The sequence below is a fragment of the Erinaceus europaeus genome, chromosome 8 (assembly GCF_950295315.1).
Source record: "Erinaceus europaeus chromosome 8, mEriEur2.1, whole genome shotgun sequence".
Lineage (NCBI taxonomy): Eukaryota > Metazoa > Chordata > Mammalia > Eulipotyphla > Erinaceidae > Erinaceus > Erinaceus europaeus.
In genome coordinates this window covers 121,433,642-121,449,174 of record NC_080169.1, presented here as the reverse complement: position 1 = coordinate 121,449,174, position 15,533 = coordinate 121,433,642, and the positions used below count along the sequence as shown (strand labels likewise).

Genomic DNA, 15,533 nt, shown 5'->3' with positions numbered 1-15,533 from the left:
TGCTGTGGGTCTGGAGTGCCGTGGGTCTGTGGGCGCCTTGGATTGGGGTGCCTTGGGTCTGTGGGCGCCGTGGGTCTGGAGGCGCTGTGGGTCTGGGGGCGCCGTCTCCAGGCAGCTCCCCCGAGCGGGGAAGACTCCCCTATAACCAGGGGCCAGGGGTCCAAAGCGGGGGGTGGGGGGGCTGCTCGGGAGGCTGGACCCATAGCAGGTGGGTTCTTGGCGCAGTGGGCACCCAGAGGTGGGGTCTTGAGGGGGGTCCTTGGAGGTCGGGTTGGACCGGACAGGGTAGTGAACGGGGAAGTCAGTGAATAGGAATTTGGGTGAGTTTGGGAACTAGCAGGATCTAGTGATAGGTGGATCTGGAGATCGATGGGTCGGTGAATCTTGGGATCAACTGGATCTGACTATCGGAGGAGCATCGGGATCGATATGTCTGTGGGTCAGGAATCCGTGGACCTGACGGTGGGTGGATCGGGATCCAAGAGGAGTCGGGGGTCAGGATGGACGGGTCCGTAGATCAGGTGGGTCGGTGGGTCAGGATCCAAGGTCTGTGGGTCAGGGAATCGGTGAGGCTGGGGACCCCGAGATCTGGCGGGATCGGTGGATGGGGGCCTACTAGAGGTGTCGGTCAGGGGGTCCGTGGGTCGGGAGATAGAGGGATCTCCATCAATGAGTGGGTGGGTCGGAGGAGCCACAGGTCCGCCGGCCGCACAGTGTGGGTCCCGGGTCCGAGCGCGGGTGGGCGGGGAGCGGGCGCCTGCAGTTCTCGTCTCCGGGCTGCAGGGGGGGCTGTGCGGCCGCACTGCCTCCAGGAAGCCTCACGGGCCTGCGCCGGCTCCCAGGATGCAGTGTGGACCGGCCGGGCGCTGACGGCGGCGTCTGCGGGCGGCGGGCGGGCGGAGCGGCCGGGGAGCGGAGGGCGGGCCGGGCGGCGCCTGCGGAGACGAGAGAGGCCGGGCTGCGGAGCGCGGCGGGACTTCCTGCGGGCGGCGGCGGCGCAGGGCCATGGCCGAGGCGGCCGCGGCTCCGGTAAGGGCGCGGGGCGCGGGCTCGGGGCCAGGCTGGGGCTCGGGGTGCAGGGCCGGGGTTGGGGGTGCCGGGCTGGGACTCAGAGCTCGGGGTTTGGGGGGCTTGCGACGCGGGCGCGGGGCTGGGGGTGCAGGCGCGGGACTCGAGGCTGGCGGTGCAGGGTCGGGACTGGGGGCTGGAGGCTGGGGGTGCAGGGCCGGAGATCAGGGCCGGGGCGGGGGTTCAGGGCCGGAGATCAGGGCCGGGGCGGGGGTTCAGGCGCGGGGCTCGAGGCTCGGGCTCGGGGCTCGGGCGCGGGGCTGGGGGTGCAGGGCCAGGGCTGGGGGCTCGAGGCTGGGGGTGCAGGGCCCGGAGTGCAGGCGCGGGGCTTGAGGCCGGGGGTGCAGGGCCGGGGCCAGGGGTGGAGGCTCGGGGCTCGAGGCTGGGGGTGCACAGGGCCGGGCCGGGCGCGGCGCTGCCGGCCGGGGAGGAGCTCGGGGCGCCCGGGACGCGGGGCCTACGGGCCCCCTGCACCGCCCGGCCGCCCCGCGCCGAGTTCCTGCAGCCCCCGGCGGCTTCCTGCCCCTCCCTCCCGGCCCGGGGCTCCGCGCCCCCTTTCTCCGCCCCTGCACCCCCCCCCCACGGCAGCCTGGTGGCACCTGGAAGGTGTCCGGCCCGGCTTCCGTGGACCCCGGGTGCCCAGTCCGCGCGGCCCAGGGCGGTGGACAGGCGCCCGGGGGAGAAGCGCAGGCTGCCCGGTAGCACCCCGACCCGGGTGGGGGGTCCCGGCGGCGCTGTCATACAAAGGACACCTCGAGGCCTGAAGTTACTTGCCCGCCCGGGACGCTGGGGCTCCTAGTGTGCGCTCCGCGGGGACGCCCTGGCTGGGAGGGGGACGTGGGGGGGGCACCCAGGTGCCCGCTGTCTTTGCCGGACATAAGGGCAGCACACCCTGCAGGGAGGTAGGCTGCACCCATCTCCCCACCCCGTCACCACCACCAGGCCTGCGAGTCTGTGATTTGAGCTGGGCTTTTAGGAGCCAGGCCCGAGGCTTCTCAGGTGGGGAGGACATGGGGGGGGGGAGTGTCACTACGGGCTTGGGGCGACAGCCTAGGGGGTGAGGGCATTCCTAGGATGCCCAGAGGCTGTGAGTAGCCTGGACTTCATGGAGGGGGGATTTGCTGCTGAAGGATTCAGGGTCTGTTTCAAGTGGAGCCCCACCCTCACCCCCCCCCTTTTGCAGGCCGGGCCTGTCCACACACAACCCCGTTTCCCCAAGGGGCTGGGCTTGAGCAGAGAGGAGGTCCCATGTGAAGGCCTTGTGGCCCATAAAACAGCCCCACCTGCACCTCTTAATAGCCCTGCCTCTGCAGGTGACACGGGCCATAGCAGCCCTTGAGGCTGGGTGGGTGTCCAGGGGGCTAGGGCACATGGGTGGTGAAGCCAGAGGGTCCTTCTGCAGATTTGGGCCTTGGGTCCCCTGGCAGGGACTGAGCAGAATGCGGGCACTAGGACAGGGGAGGGGGTGGCCCAGCCAGCAAGCTACCAGAAGCATACCCCTCTGAGAGCAGAGGCTGTCCTCCCCACCCACATCCAGTGGGTACCCCTTGGACAGCTCTCCCCATCCTCCAAGGCCCTCCTAGAGCCCTTACTTTGTGAGGTCAGAGGTCATCAGGTCCAGCCTCCCAGAATCCCTTGGCCTCCATCACTGACCATCCTTTCTCCTCCTCTTCAACTCTCCTTCAGTCTGACTTTATATCCCAAGGAGGTCCATATGTCCTTGCCCCCGGTGACTCTGAGTGAATGCCCCGGGTGTCCAGTCTTTGGCCACCTCTTTCTTCTGCCTGTAATCACCAGCTACCAGTGTGAGGGCGTCTCCCAGGGCCCACCTTTGGGTGCCCGAGGGCTGGGTCAGGTGATCCAGCCCCACCTCCTCTTCCCAAAAGTGAAATGTCCCTCTGCTCCTGTCCCCAACTGCTGTGCCCTTGAACCACCGTGTGAGCAAACGTCTCAGTGGCAGGGAAGTCACAGCTTGGCAGGGCTGTACACGGTGTCTGCCTTCGTGTTCAGGTCTGACTGCACAGAGAATAATCTTGAATCTGTCTGGAGATCTCTCATCCCCCTCCTTCCTCCTCCTGACTCCTCCCCACCCCCCCTCAATTTCTGTCTGTCTGTATTAATGATCTTCTCCGTCATGAGTTTCCCCCCCACCTGAACCCATGCTCTTGTGTATCGTATCGTGTGCACTCTACCAGGTGTGCTCATGTCCGTGTCTTGCCCTCCTCACCTGTGGGAGGTGTTCCGACAATCCTGGGTGGCTGCAGACATGTCTGAGACCCAGTTCTCCCCTGGGGGAGGGAGACAACAAGAAAAAGAATGGGAGGGGCGTCCCAGGAATACAGGAATACAGGGCTCCTCTATCCAGGTATCTCCCCCCCCTGCGCTTTTTTCCTGTTTATTTAGAGAGAGCTGAGGCGCTTGGCGGAGAAGGCAGTTGAGCAATGCACTTACTTGTTTGTGGCGCTCTCCAGCAAGCCAGCTGTTTTTTTTTTTTTTTTTGCTCGGTCATCACCGGGAGTCAGTCCCCTAGCTTTGACAAATCTGCAGTCTGCTGCTTCTCCACAGAGAGCAGAAGAAAAAGCTCAGTCCCTGGGCCACGCTCGGTGACAAGATGTGCAGTTTTAGGGGGGCGGCCACCCTGGGATCCTCCCCATGCGCTGGAGGGACAGATCCCTCTGGGATGCAGATGGCATCTAAGAGCCCCCAGGTTAGCCAGACGGAGAAAGGCCAGCAGACAAGCACCCGCTTTCTGCCTATGCCCACCCACCCACCCACCGCCGCCACCTGCCAGGGCCCTTGGAAGCCAGCAGGTGGGGTGAATGAGGCCGGTCTCCTCTCTCTGCAGATTTCCCCGTGGACCATGGCCGCCACGATCCAGGCCATGGAGAGGAAGATCGAATCACAGGCCGCCCGGCTGCTCAGCCTGGAGGGCCGCACGGGCATGGCGGAGAAGAAGCTGGCCGACTGCGAGAAGACGGCCGTGGACCTGGGGCAGCAGCTGGAGGGCAAGTGGGCCGTGCTGGGCACCCTGCTGCAGGAGTACGGGCTGCTGCAGCGGCGCCTGGAGAACATGGAGAACCTGCTCCGCAACAGGAACTTCTGGGTCCTGCGGCTGCCCCCCGGCAGCAAGGGCGAGGCCCCCAAGGTAGCCCGGGAGGGTGGGGGTGGGCGGGGGGGGGGGGGGGGGGGGGGAGGCCGCCCGGGGATGGGGGCGGGGGTGAGTACGCGTGACCCTTGTGGTTCCAGGTGCCCGTGACCTTCGATGACGTGGCCGTGTATTTCTCCGAGCAGGAGTGGGGCAAACTGGACGAGGGGCAGAAGGAGCTGTACAAGCACGTGATGCGCGGCAACTACGAGACGCTGGTGTCCCTGGGTGAGGCGAGACCCCAACCTCTCTGTCCGGAGGGACCTCTTAGGCCAAGGGGGCTCCTTTGCTGGGGAGCCCCAGTTCCAAGCTGGGGTGTGCAAACTGCTAGAGCTTGGGCCTTCTGGGGTATCTGCTCCTTCTCTTCCAGAGGAAGAGCCCAGAGCTGCCTTCTGTGGAGGAGGTGACCTTCTGGGGTGCCAGGTCAGAAAGGGAAGGGGCCCCTCTCAAATCCTCCTGCAGCGAGAATGGCTCTTCCTCTCTGTCTTCTCCCCACTGCTGTTCTGTGGCCCAAACCTCAGACCTCTTCCCCCTTCCCGGAGCCAGGTGACAAGATGGGCAGGCGTCTGGGGCTTCTTGATGCGGAAGAGGCTGCGTTTGTGTTATCAGTGATTTACAAAATAATAAAATAACGGGTTCAATCTCACACCATTCCCACCGCCAGGGTTCTGTGTCCCCATTCCCTCCATTGGAAACAGCAGTGGTTCTCCCAAGGTCACAAAGATGGGTTAACTATTTCTTTCTATTTATTTTTTTTTCCCTTTTTGTTGCCCTTGTTTTTTATGGTTGTTGTTATTGATGTCATCGTTGTTGGATAGGACAGAGAAATGGAGAGAGGAGGGGAAGACAGGGGAGAGAAACAGAGACACCTGCAGGCCTGCTTCACTGCCTGTGAAGCAACTCCCCTGCAGGTGGGGAGCCAGGGGCTCGAACCAGGATCCTTCTGCTGGTCCTTGCACTTTGCACCACCTGCGCTTAACCTGTTGCGCTACCGCCCGACTCCCGGGTTGACTATTTCTATAACTATCTATACTTATATATATTTGCCTATTTTCCTGTGGTCCTGCCTTCTCTTCCTGTCTAAGTCACACCTATACCTACTAGTAATTCCAAGTGTCCTCCCTTTTTTCCTCTTCTCTCTCTGGGTCCTGATGGAATGGGTGTTCAGAGCCTTCTGGTCATCTTCTCCTAATATTTCTCCCCCTCTGGGAGGATGGACCAAAATTCTTTCTGGGGAGTAGAAGGTGGAAGGTCTGGCTTCTGTAACTGCTTCTCCACAGGACATGGGTGTTGGCAGGTGGATCCATGCCCCCAGCCTGTTTCTATCTTTCCCTAGTGTTGTCTCAAAATTTTTAAAGGTTTTATTTATTTGCGTATTAATGGGAGAGAGAGAACCAGAGCATCACTCTGGCACATGCTGTACCAGGGATGGAACTCAGGATCTCAAGCCGGAGTGTCCAATACTGGATCCACGGTGCCACCTCCCTGTTGGGACCTTTGCCCCCACCCAGCTGTGCTTAATATTATGCTTTAATTTGTCCTCACCCAGCTGTGCTTAATATTATGCCACCAGGGCTATTGCTGGGGCTGGGTATTCGTACAACTCCACACTTGTTTTTCTTTTCTTTTTTTTTTTTCTGCAATTTTAAAGATAAGACAGAGAAATTGAGATGAGGGAAAGATAGAGAGATATCTGTAGACCTGCTTCAGCGCTTGTGAAGTGGCCCCCCTACAGGTGGGGAGCCGAGAGCTCGAACTGGGGTCCTTGAACCTTGTGCTATGTGCGCTTAACCCAGTGTGCCACCATCTGGTTCCCCATACAACTTCACTTATTTTTCTCTTTTTTAGAAAAAAAGATGGAAAAAGAGATAAACTAGAGAGAGACCTGCAGCACTGACCCAGTGTTCCTGAAGCTCCCCCCTTGCAGGTGGGGACAGGGGGCCTTGAACCCAGGTCCTTGGCACATGGCAATGTGTGTGCTTGGCCCAGCGAGCCACCACCTAGCCTTGAGACTTGTTTGTTTATTTGTTTGTTTTGTTTTTCCTTTTTTCATTTGAATTTCAAATAGATACAGAGAGGGGCCAGGCAGAGAAAGAGAGAGAGACTACAGGACCACTCCACTGTTTACCTGGCCTGCCCTGCTGCTAAGTGTGGTGTGCCCATGTGGCGCTTGGACTTCTAACTCGGAAGTCTTTTTCCCTGGCAAAGCTTGTATCTCTCCTGGGTGAGCTATCTCCCAGCCCCAGAAACCAAGAACTTTTTTGTTACGCCGCAAGGCTGCCCCCTGCCTTGTCCAGCACCACTCGATTGAACGGGGTCTCTTTCTTCCTGAACTGTTCGGTTTTGCTGACAGCTGCTGTGTCACCCCAGCTCTACAGATAGTGGGGGTGCTGAGTTGGGGGGGGGGAGCCCAGGGGCAGGTTAACTGTGCATGAGGTGTTTTTGTTTTGTTTTGTTGTAATACTTATTGTTCTAAATAGTTATTTTACCTGAGGGCTGGGCAGTAACACACCCAATTATCATTATCACCATGCACAAGGATCTGGGTTCGAGTCCCCACTCCCCACCTGCAGGGGAGACACTTCGTAAGTGGTGAGGCAAGTCTGCAGGTGTCTCCTTTTTTCTTTCTCCCTATCTCTCCTCCCCTGTTAGTTTCTCTCCATCCTGTCAAAAGGTCACCAGGAGTGGTGGATCCGTAGTACTAGCACCAAGCCCCAGTGATAAATAACCCTAGTGGGTCATCATGTATATATATATATATATATTTTTTTTTTTTTTTTTTCCCTTGATAGAACAGAGAGAAGTTGAGAGGGGTGAGGAGATAGAAAGAGACACCTGCAGTCCTGCTTCACCACTCATGAGTCTTCCCCCCACACACACACACAGGCAGGGACCAGGGCCTTGAACCCTGTCCTTGCACATGGCAACAAGCATGCTCAGCCTGGCACACCATTGCCTTCCCTGCACCCCCACTTCATATTTATCAGGAATCAGAGGATACGACAGTGCTAGGAATTGAACCTGTGACCTCAAGCTGCTTTCCTGTGCTCAGGCACTGAGCCATCTCCCCCAGCCCTAGAGTCTCTGGACCTCAGCGCCATTGTGACTTGAGGCCAGATGGGTCTTAGCTGAGAGCGCTGCTCTGTGCATCGTAGGCTGGTTAGCAATGGCCCAGATCTCTACCCACCAGATGCCCCAGCCCCCAGGCCTGACAATCCAGTGTCTCCAGGGCGGGGAATGGGCTCCGCAATAGAACTAGAACCCCCACCTCCCAGATGTGTGGCCCTGGGTTTGACCCCTGGCACCACATGGGGGTTCCATGGATGGTGGAGTGGAGCCATGATGCTTCTCTCTTTCCTCCTCTCTCTGTGTCTGGAAAAACATGGAATGAAAATTGAGCTGGGAACTGGGGAGGCGGCTCCATGGCAGGTCACAGGACTTGCATGCCTCAGCCCCTGAGTCCCTGGGTTCAGCCCCTGGCCCTGGATTTGCTCAAACTAAAAGGTGCTCAGAGCTCTGTCATCAAAATTAATCTTGAGGGGCTGGATAGTGGCACACTTGGTTGAGCGTACATGTTACAGTACACAAGGACCCGGGTTCAAGCTCCCAGTCCCCACCTATAGGGGGAAAGCTTTGCAGGTGACGAAGCAGGGCTGCAGGTGTCTCTCTTCCTCTCTACCTCCCCCTTCCTTCTTGATTTCTGACTGTCTCTATCCAATAAATAAAGATAATTTAAAAAATTTTTTAAATTAATCTTGTGGGCCAGGTGGTGGTGCACCTCATTAAGCACACACATTACCATGTGCAAGGATCTGGGTTCAAGCCCCTGATCCCCACCTGCAGGGGGGAACTTCACAAACAGTAAAGCAAATACTGCAGGTATCTCTCTCTCTCTCTCTCCCTTCCTCCCTCCCCCTCTCCCTCCCTCTCCCCTCCCAATTTCTCTATCAAAGAAGGAAGAAGAAAAAAAGGGGGAAATATGGGCAGGAACAGTGGATTTGTTTTGTAGTGCAGGCACTGAACTTCAGCAATAACCCTGGGGCAAAAAAAAAGAAAGAAAGAAAGAATAATAATAATAATAGTCATCATCATCATCTTAAGAAGGAAAGACACACTTGTCAAAAGGCCCTTAAGGTGAGCTGGCAGAATAGCTTACTGGACAGTGCGTTACTTTGCCATACACAGTGACCCAGGTCCAAGCCTGAGCTCCCCCTCACTGAAGGAAGCTTTGGGGCTGGGGGCTCTTCCACCTCACCCTACTTTCTGTCATTTTTTTAAAAAAATTGACACCAGGGTTATTGCTGGAGTTTGAGCACTGGAACCCACTGCTCCTGGTAGCCATTTTTTTCTTTACCCCCCCCCCCCCCTCTATTATTTGAGAGGAGAAGATAGGGAGAAAACAAGACACCTGCATATCTGCTTCACTACCTGTGAAGCATTCCCCCCCCCCTGCAGATCGGAGCAGGGGCTTGAACCTGGGTCCTTGCACATGGTCAAACATGTACACTCCACCGGGTGATCCATTGCCCACCTCTACCTTTCTGTCTGTTTCTTTCCTCCTCTCTATCTGAAAAAAGTCATCCTTGAACAGAGAAGTCCCAGATAACAACAAAAAAACACTGTGAGGGACAAAGGAGCCTGCCACTGAGTCACGTCTCTTGAGCACCACTGAGGAGACGCAGTGTCTTGGTCATTCCTGGTGCCCCAGGCTGCCTGTCCCCTGCTCCCAGCAGAAGGTGGCCAGAGCTGACCATCCTGTCTCCCCACAGACTACGCCATCTCCAAGCCTGAGGTCCTGTCCCAAATTGAGCAGGGCAAGGAGCCTTGTAGCTGGCGTCGCCCCGGCCCCAAAGTTCCAGACGTTCCTGTGGACCCGAGTCCAGGTGAGGGGGACAGAGCCCGAAAAGGGCAGGGGCCGGGGAGTGGGGGCAGCCCCTCCTTCCGGGGAGAGCCGCAGAGAAATGTGTCACTGGAATGTTCTCCAGTGGAGTGTTTCCGTGGCCGCGTTCGGGGGGGGGGGGGGATCCACAAGTGAAATGCTCCCCAGATAGAACAGGCGGCAGTAAGCCCAGCCTTTGGGGAAAGAGCCAGAGAATTGGGGGTCAGAGAGGAGGCACAGGTGGGGGTGGGAGGGGGACACTGATCTGGGACGGTCACAGAGTCAGTTAATGGCTGGACCCAGAAGCCCGCCTTGCCTCCTCCCCAGAGCCAAAGTCCAGTTAAATCTAGCTGGAGTTGTAGAACCGGAACCGCTGGTTCGCCACGTGTCTGAGTCGGATGAGAACCCGGATTTGTGTCAGGGGCAGAAATACCCAATTCCACTGTCGAGATGTCCCCGTGCCAGTCAGCACCTTTGAAAGTGACGGGAAGGACAGGTGGGGAGGGAGGAAGGCCACGTGACCAGCCCGAGTGATGGCCAGTCTAAATCATAGCCTGTCACTCAGCCAGGGACACTCTGCTTTGGACTGTCCCTTTCTCCCTTCCCCAGCCATGCATGCCCCCCCCTCCCCAAAAGACCCTCTAGAGACCCCTTCCAGAAGTTTCTCGAATGACGCGTTTCAGCCTCCACTCTGCAGCCTGCCACCAGGACCTATGTCTCCCAGACCTCTCCCCCAGACTGCTTTGTATTGTTGTTGTTGTTGTTATTATTATTATTATTATTAACCAGCACTGCTCAGCTCTGGCTTATGGTGGTGCTGGGGCTTGAACCCAGGACCTTAGAGCTTTAGGCAGGAAAGTCTTTGCAGAACCACTGTGTTATCTCCTCTACCCTGTCTTTGCTGCTGAACCCTTTACAAGCCTGTGGCCTGACTCAGACTTTGCACTTGTAAGGCCCTGGGCTGGATACTCTCTTAAAACAACAGCGACATATTACATTTATGAATTAATGAGAGAGAGAGAGAACCAGTACAGCTAGACATCGAACTTGGGACCTCATGCTTGGGAGGCCAGCACTTTACGTACTGTGCTGCCTCCCAGGCCACTGGAAATGCCCTATAGAGGGGTCCTGAGCACAGACTGCGCCTGCACCCCCCCATCGAGCCCCCCAGGTAAATAAGACTTTTTCTAATCACCCCCTTAAAGTGATAGCCACACCAAAAAAAAAAAAATTATTTTTCCCCAGCCTCCCTGTCCTCTTGGGTCTCTTCCATGCCAACTGCTACCCACAGGGAGTGAATCCGTCATCACTCACCTGTAGGTTTACGTGTTTCTGATCACTCCTCCATTAGAAGCTCTATTTCAGGGACCAGGTGAGAGAGCTCATCCTTAACAGGCCTGAGGCCCTGGGTTCAAGTCCCAGCACCATGTGGGAGCACCATGGACACAGCACCAAGGATAGTGGGGTGCCGCTGTGGCGTCTTCGTTTCTCCTCTTCTCCTCTCTTTTCATTTTATTTCATAAAGTCAAAAAGCTGGTCAGGGGCCTGGGGCCACATTAAATAAATAAACAAACAAAAGGAGCACCTATCTGGGGAGTCAGGTGGTAGTGCAGTGGGTTAAGCGCACTTGGCGCAAAGTGCAAGGACTGACAGAAGGATCCCGGTTCGAGTCCCCGGCTCCCCACCTGCAGGGATGTCGTTTCACAGGCGGTGAAGCAGGTCTGCAGGTGTCTGTCTTTCTCTCCCCCTCTCTGTCTTCCCCTCCTCTCTCCATCTCTCTCTGGCCTATCAACAACAACGACATCAATAACAACAACGATAATAACTACAACAATAAAACAAGGGCAACAAAAGGGAAAATAAGTAAATACATATTAAAAATAAATAATAATAATAAAAGAACATCTATTTGAAGAAGGCAAGAACTTTGCTCTGTTTTGCTTATGTAGTCACTCTGGACACAGCTAGAATACTGCCTAGCAGAGAGAAGGAGTTTGGTAGTTACTTGTCGAGGAGCTGCTGGGTGTCATTAAGCTAAAGGTGTGTAGAAAGCCGTATTTTCTGACACGGCTAAAATCCCTGTTGCATTCTTCCAGTCCCATCCCTCCCCAAGAGTGAGCAGTTTTCCTGAGTTTGATACTCTCTTTCCCAGCCACGTTTTCCAGACTTGCGTCATGCACACACGTAACCATCCCTCGGCCATCGATGTGCTAGGTAGCGATCAGTCTGGAAACTTCTGGGGATGTCACTGTGTCTGTCTGTCTGGCAGAATCCCGCGTTTCAGGCCTCTGCCAAGGCCCGCACATCAGGCCCTGGAAGTCAGCCGCCTCACGATGTATTGTTCATTTCTCCGTGGAGTAGCCTCAAGCTATTTCTGATTCCCCACTGTCACAAGCGGGGCCACATGGAGCATTCTGGAACAGAGCTTTCTGTGTCAGTGTGTTGAGTTTAGGGATAAACCAGCCAGTGAGGGTCCGGTGCAAGGCACGGTGGTCCCTCTTCGACGCCATCTTTCTCCGCAAGACCAAGGACTCTGGTTCATCCCATCACACCCCCACTAGCAGTAAGGAAGAACCGTCTCCCTCACAGATCTCATGGGGCTGAGACATGTGGCTAGAATCCTGTGTTTGGTTTCTTCTCCAGTGAATTGCCCTTTTTTTTTTTTTTTTTTCCGCCTGCCTGTGCCTTGAGTTGTTTTTATATTTATTCAGTTGGTGTGGGACTTCTTTTTAGAGATCAGCTCTTTGCCACCATGACAGATGCATGTGATAGTCCTTTTAGGAGAAGTTGGAACTTTGGCAGTCAGGCATCTCCGTCTTTTTCCTATCTTAAGGTCTTCCTTCTCTGCCTCACCCAAGGTCAGAAAGATATTTGTGTAAAATTTTAATTTTGTTTTTCACCAGACCCCTGGTCAGCTCTGGTTGATGTTGGTGCAGGGGATTGAACCTGGGACTTTGGAGGCTCGGGCATGAAGGTCACCTGCATTATCATTATGTTGTCTCCCAGCCCTCTTCTAAGACTGAAGGTTCTTGCATTTAAGTTTTTCTTCCACCGAGAGGTCATATTTGTTACGTGAAAGATTTGACCCCCCCCCCCAAAGGTTGTCAGATTATCCAGCAAAGTGTCTGTCTGTCCGTCCTGTCCTTTTCTTCGATAATTTGTAATGCTAGTTTAGTCAGATACCAGGTCCTCAAACATTTCCAGGCTCTTTATTATGTATCTTTGCTTTCTGAGTCTTTCTGTATCAACACACAGGGCTTTAGCTTCATAGCAAGACTTCCTTTTCTTATTTTATTTTATTTTATTTTTTTGTACCAGAGCACTACTTGGCTCTGGATTTTGGTGGGGATTGAACCTGGGGCTTTGGAGCCTCAGGCAGGAGAGTCTCTTTAAACAACTGTTATGCTGTCTACCCCGCCCATTCATAAGAAGTCTTACTGTTTTTATCAACTCTGCCTTCCCACCCTCGCTCTCCCCATCTTCTCTGACCCTTTCTTCTTCTGAATAAAACTCAAAACCTTCTCAGAATCCACTGTGAAGATGTTGGTTGGAATTGCATTTGCTGTATAACCTTCAGTTCTCCAGACTGCTTCTTCTTACAACATTGAGCTGCTCTATCACGGGAATAATTATTTATCAAAGACTTGAATGTGATTTTATGGTCTTCCAAGTGTTTTGTTTCTATTATGAATGCGGTTTTCAAGTTAGAGTCTCCTGGGTTTTTTTTTATGCAGATTTCTTTATGTAATCGGAAGATTAATCTTTTTGTTGGGCGTGTATGTAGTGGATATCATCTTCATGTATGATATATTCTAAAGAGCACAGGCTTTTCATTGTCTTGAACTTGGGTCTGCTACTTTCTGCCTTCACATTATGTTCTTTTTCTGTCTGAATTAAGAAAGTTTCCTGGGTGGGGCTAGATAGCATAATGGTTATGCAAAGAGACTCTTAGCCCAAGGCTCTTAAATCCCAGGTTCATTTCCCCCCACACCACCATAAGCCAGAGCTGAGCAATGCTCTGGTTTAAAAAAAGAAGAAGAGAGAGTCGGGCCGGCATGAGGATCCCGGTTCGAACCCCGGCTCCCCACCTGCAGGGGAGTCGCTTCACAGGCGGTGAAGCAGGTCTGCAGGTGTCTGTCTTTCTCTCCCCCTCTCTTTCTTCCCCACCTCTCTCCATTTCTCTCTGTCCTAGCCAACAACGACGACAACAATAATAACTACAACAATAAAACAACAAGGGCAACAAAAGGGAATAAATAAATAAATAAAATAAATATTTAAAAAAAAAAGAAGAAGAAAAGAGAGTTTCCCCCTGTAGTTCAGGAGGTGGTGCATGGATGGACTCTCAAGCGAGAGGTTCTGAGTTTGATCCCCAGCAACGCATACACCAGAGTGACGCCCTGGACTTCTCTTTCTCTCCCTCTCTCTTTCCCCCTCCTCCTCACCCTCTGCCCCCCCCCCCTCTCTCTCTCTCTCTCTCGCACACACACACACACACACACACACATCTCTCTGTAATCTCTCTCATTATAAATCAAATCTAGGAAGGAAGGAAGGATGGTTTCCCTAGCTCAAGGCCCTAACACCCCAACCCCCCATTTTCAGAATGTTTCTTTTAATATGTTATTTATTTATTAATTAGAGGGATAGGAGGAGAGAAAAAGAACCAGACATCACTCTGGTACATGTGCTGTGGGGGGATTGAACTTAGGACCTCGTGTTTTGAAAGCCCACTGCTTTATCTACTGCACCACCTCCCAGAGCATTGTTTTTGGAAAGTTTTAATCTTTTGAGTCCAGGTTCTTGTTTTTGGTTTGGTTTGGCTTTTTCAAAGAGAAATTGAGAGGCATGGGAAAGATAAAGAGAGGGGAAAAGCTTCTTCTTTGCGTGTGGATAGCGCTTGCTGCTAACGCAGTGAACATCCCTTACACCCAGCGGACTTTCTGTGAGAAACACATCACAAAGTGACACGGTCTAAGCAGGGCCAGGATTCTCTGTGTACCCAGGGAGAAGGGCATTATGACAGGAAGCAGGGTGGCTGTTCTGGACAGACGGAGCCAGTGTTCAGGAAGAAGGCTAAAAGGACACGGGAGATTGTGCTGAGGCTTGAACGCACTGAGCCTAACAGCTGAGCTAAGGGAAAGTTGACTATTAAGAGGTGCATACACGTTCTGAACTTTGGGGAGTTAAGAAAAGAATGGGCCGAGTAATCTGCGTCTAACTTCATCTTTGCTTTGCTGTGAAGACAATAAAAACTGATGTTTTGTTCACTGCAGAGAGAGAGAGAGACATCTACAGCACTGCTTCACTGCTCATGAAGTGTCCTCCCTGTAGGTGGAGACCAGGGGCTTGAACCTGGGTCTTTGTGCATGGTAATGTGTGCACTCAATGGGTGAGCCCAGCACCAAAATCTAACTTTAAAAAAAAAAGGGAGTCGGGTGGTAGCGCAGCGGGTTAAGCGCACGTGGCGCAAAGCGCAAGGACCTGCGGAAGGATCCTGGTTCAAGCCCCCAGCTCCCCACCTGCAGGGGAGTCCCTTCACAGGCGGTGAAGCAGGTCTGCAGGTGTCTGTCTTTCTCTCCCCCTCTCTGTCTTCCCCTCTTCTCTCCATTTCTCTCTGTCCTATCCAACAACAACAACATCAACAACAACCATAATAACTACAACAATGAAAAACAATAAGAACAACAAAAAGGGAAAATTAATTAATTAATTTTTAAAAGTTTAAAAAAAAAAGATTTAGAGGGACCAGGCGCTCACGTACCCAGTTACACACACACACACTACAGTGCGCAAGGACCCAGGTTCAAGGCCCTGGTCCCCACCTGCAGGGGGAAAGCTTCACGAGTGGTGAAGCAGGGCTGCAGGTGTGTCTTGTCTCTTTCCCTCTCTATACCCCCTCTCAACTTCTCTTTAGCTAATAATAAATAAATTTTTAAAAAGTAAAAAACATTATATTTATACATAAATGTGAAACGCCGCACCCTTGGTGAACAGTAATAAAATCAGTTCTAGCTTTAGCTACCTTCCTCTCTTTTTTCTTTATATTGTATTTATTTATTTATTTGGGTAGAGACAGAGAGAAATCAAGAAGAGAGCAGGGCGAATAGAGAGGGAGAGAGAGAGAGATACCTGCAGCCCTGCTTCCCCCTGCAGGTGGGGGCCATGTCCTTGAACCTGGATCCTTGTGCATTGTAGCATCTGCACTTAACCAGTGTACCACCACCCGGCTCCCCTTCCTCTTATTTCTCTATTTATTAAGATGAGGGGGGGATTCAGGGCGGTAGCGCAGCGGGTTAAGCGCACTTGGCGCAAAGTGCAGGGACCAACATAGGGGTCCCAGTTCGAGCCCCCGGCTCCCCACCTGCAGGGGAGTCGCTTCCCAGGTGGTGAAGCAGGTCTGCAGGTGTCTGTCTTTCTCTCCCCCTCTCTGTCTTCCCC

The 15,533-nt window shown here is 54.0% G+C and overlaps 1 protein-coding gene and 1 pseudogene across 7 annotated transcripts in view; both read left to right on the top strand.

Annotated features, from left to right (window-relative positions):
- The first annotated feature begins 843 nt into the window (after positions 1-843).
- The window catches only part of ZNF746 (zinc finger protein 746), a 32,044-nt gene continuing 17,354 nt past the window's right edge, over positions 844-15,533 (top strand). For 2 of the 7 annotated variants that reach the window (XM_060196788.1, XM_060196787.1), the window contains exons 1-4: positions 844-1,029; positions 3,914-4,213; positions 4,315-4,441; positions 8,983-9,096. In XM_060196788.1, the coding sequence (XP_060052771.1) occupies positions 1,006-1,029; positions 3,914-4,213; positions 4,315-4,441; positions 8,983-9,096 (565 nt within the window). In that variant the 5' untranslated portion in view covers positions 844-1,005. The remainder of the gene's footprint in view (positions 1,030-3,913; positions 4,214-4,314; positions 4,442-8,982; positions 9,097-15,533) is intronic. The other 5 variants (XM_060196793.1, XM_060196792.1, XM_060196791.1 and 2 more) reach the window with 3 other exon arrangements.
- Positions 13,161-14,865, top strand: LOC132539955 (large ribosomal subunit protein eL42-like; annotated as a pseudogene).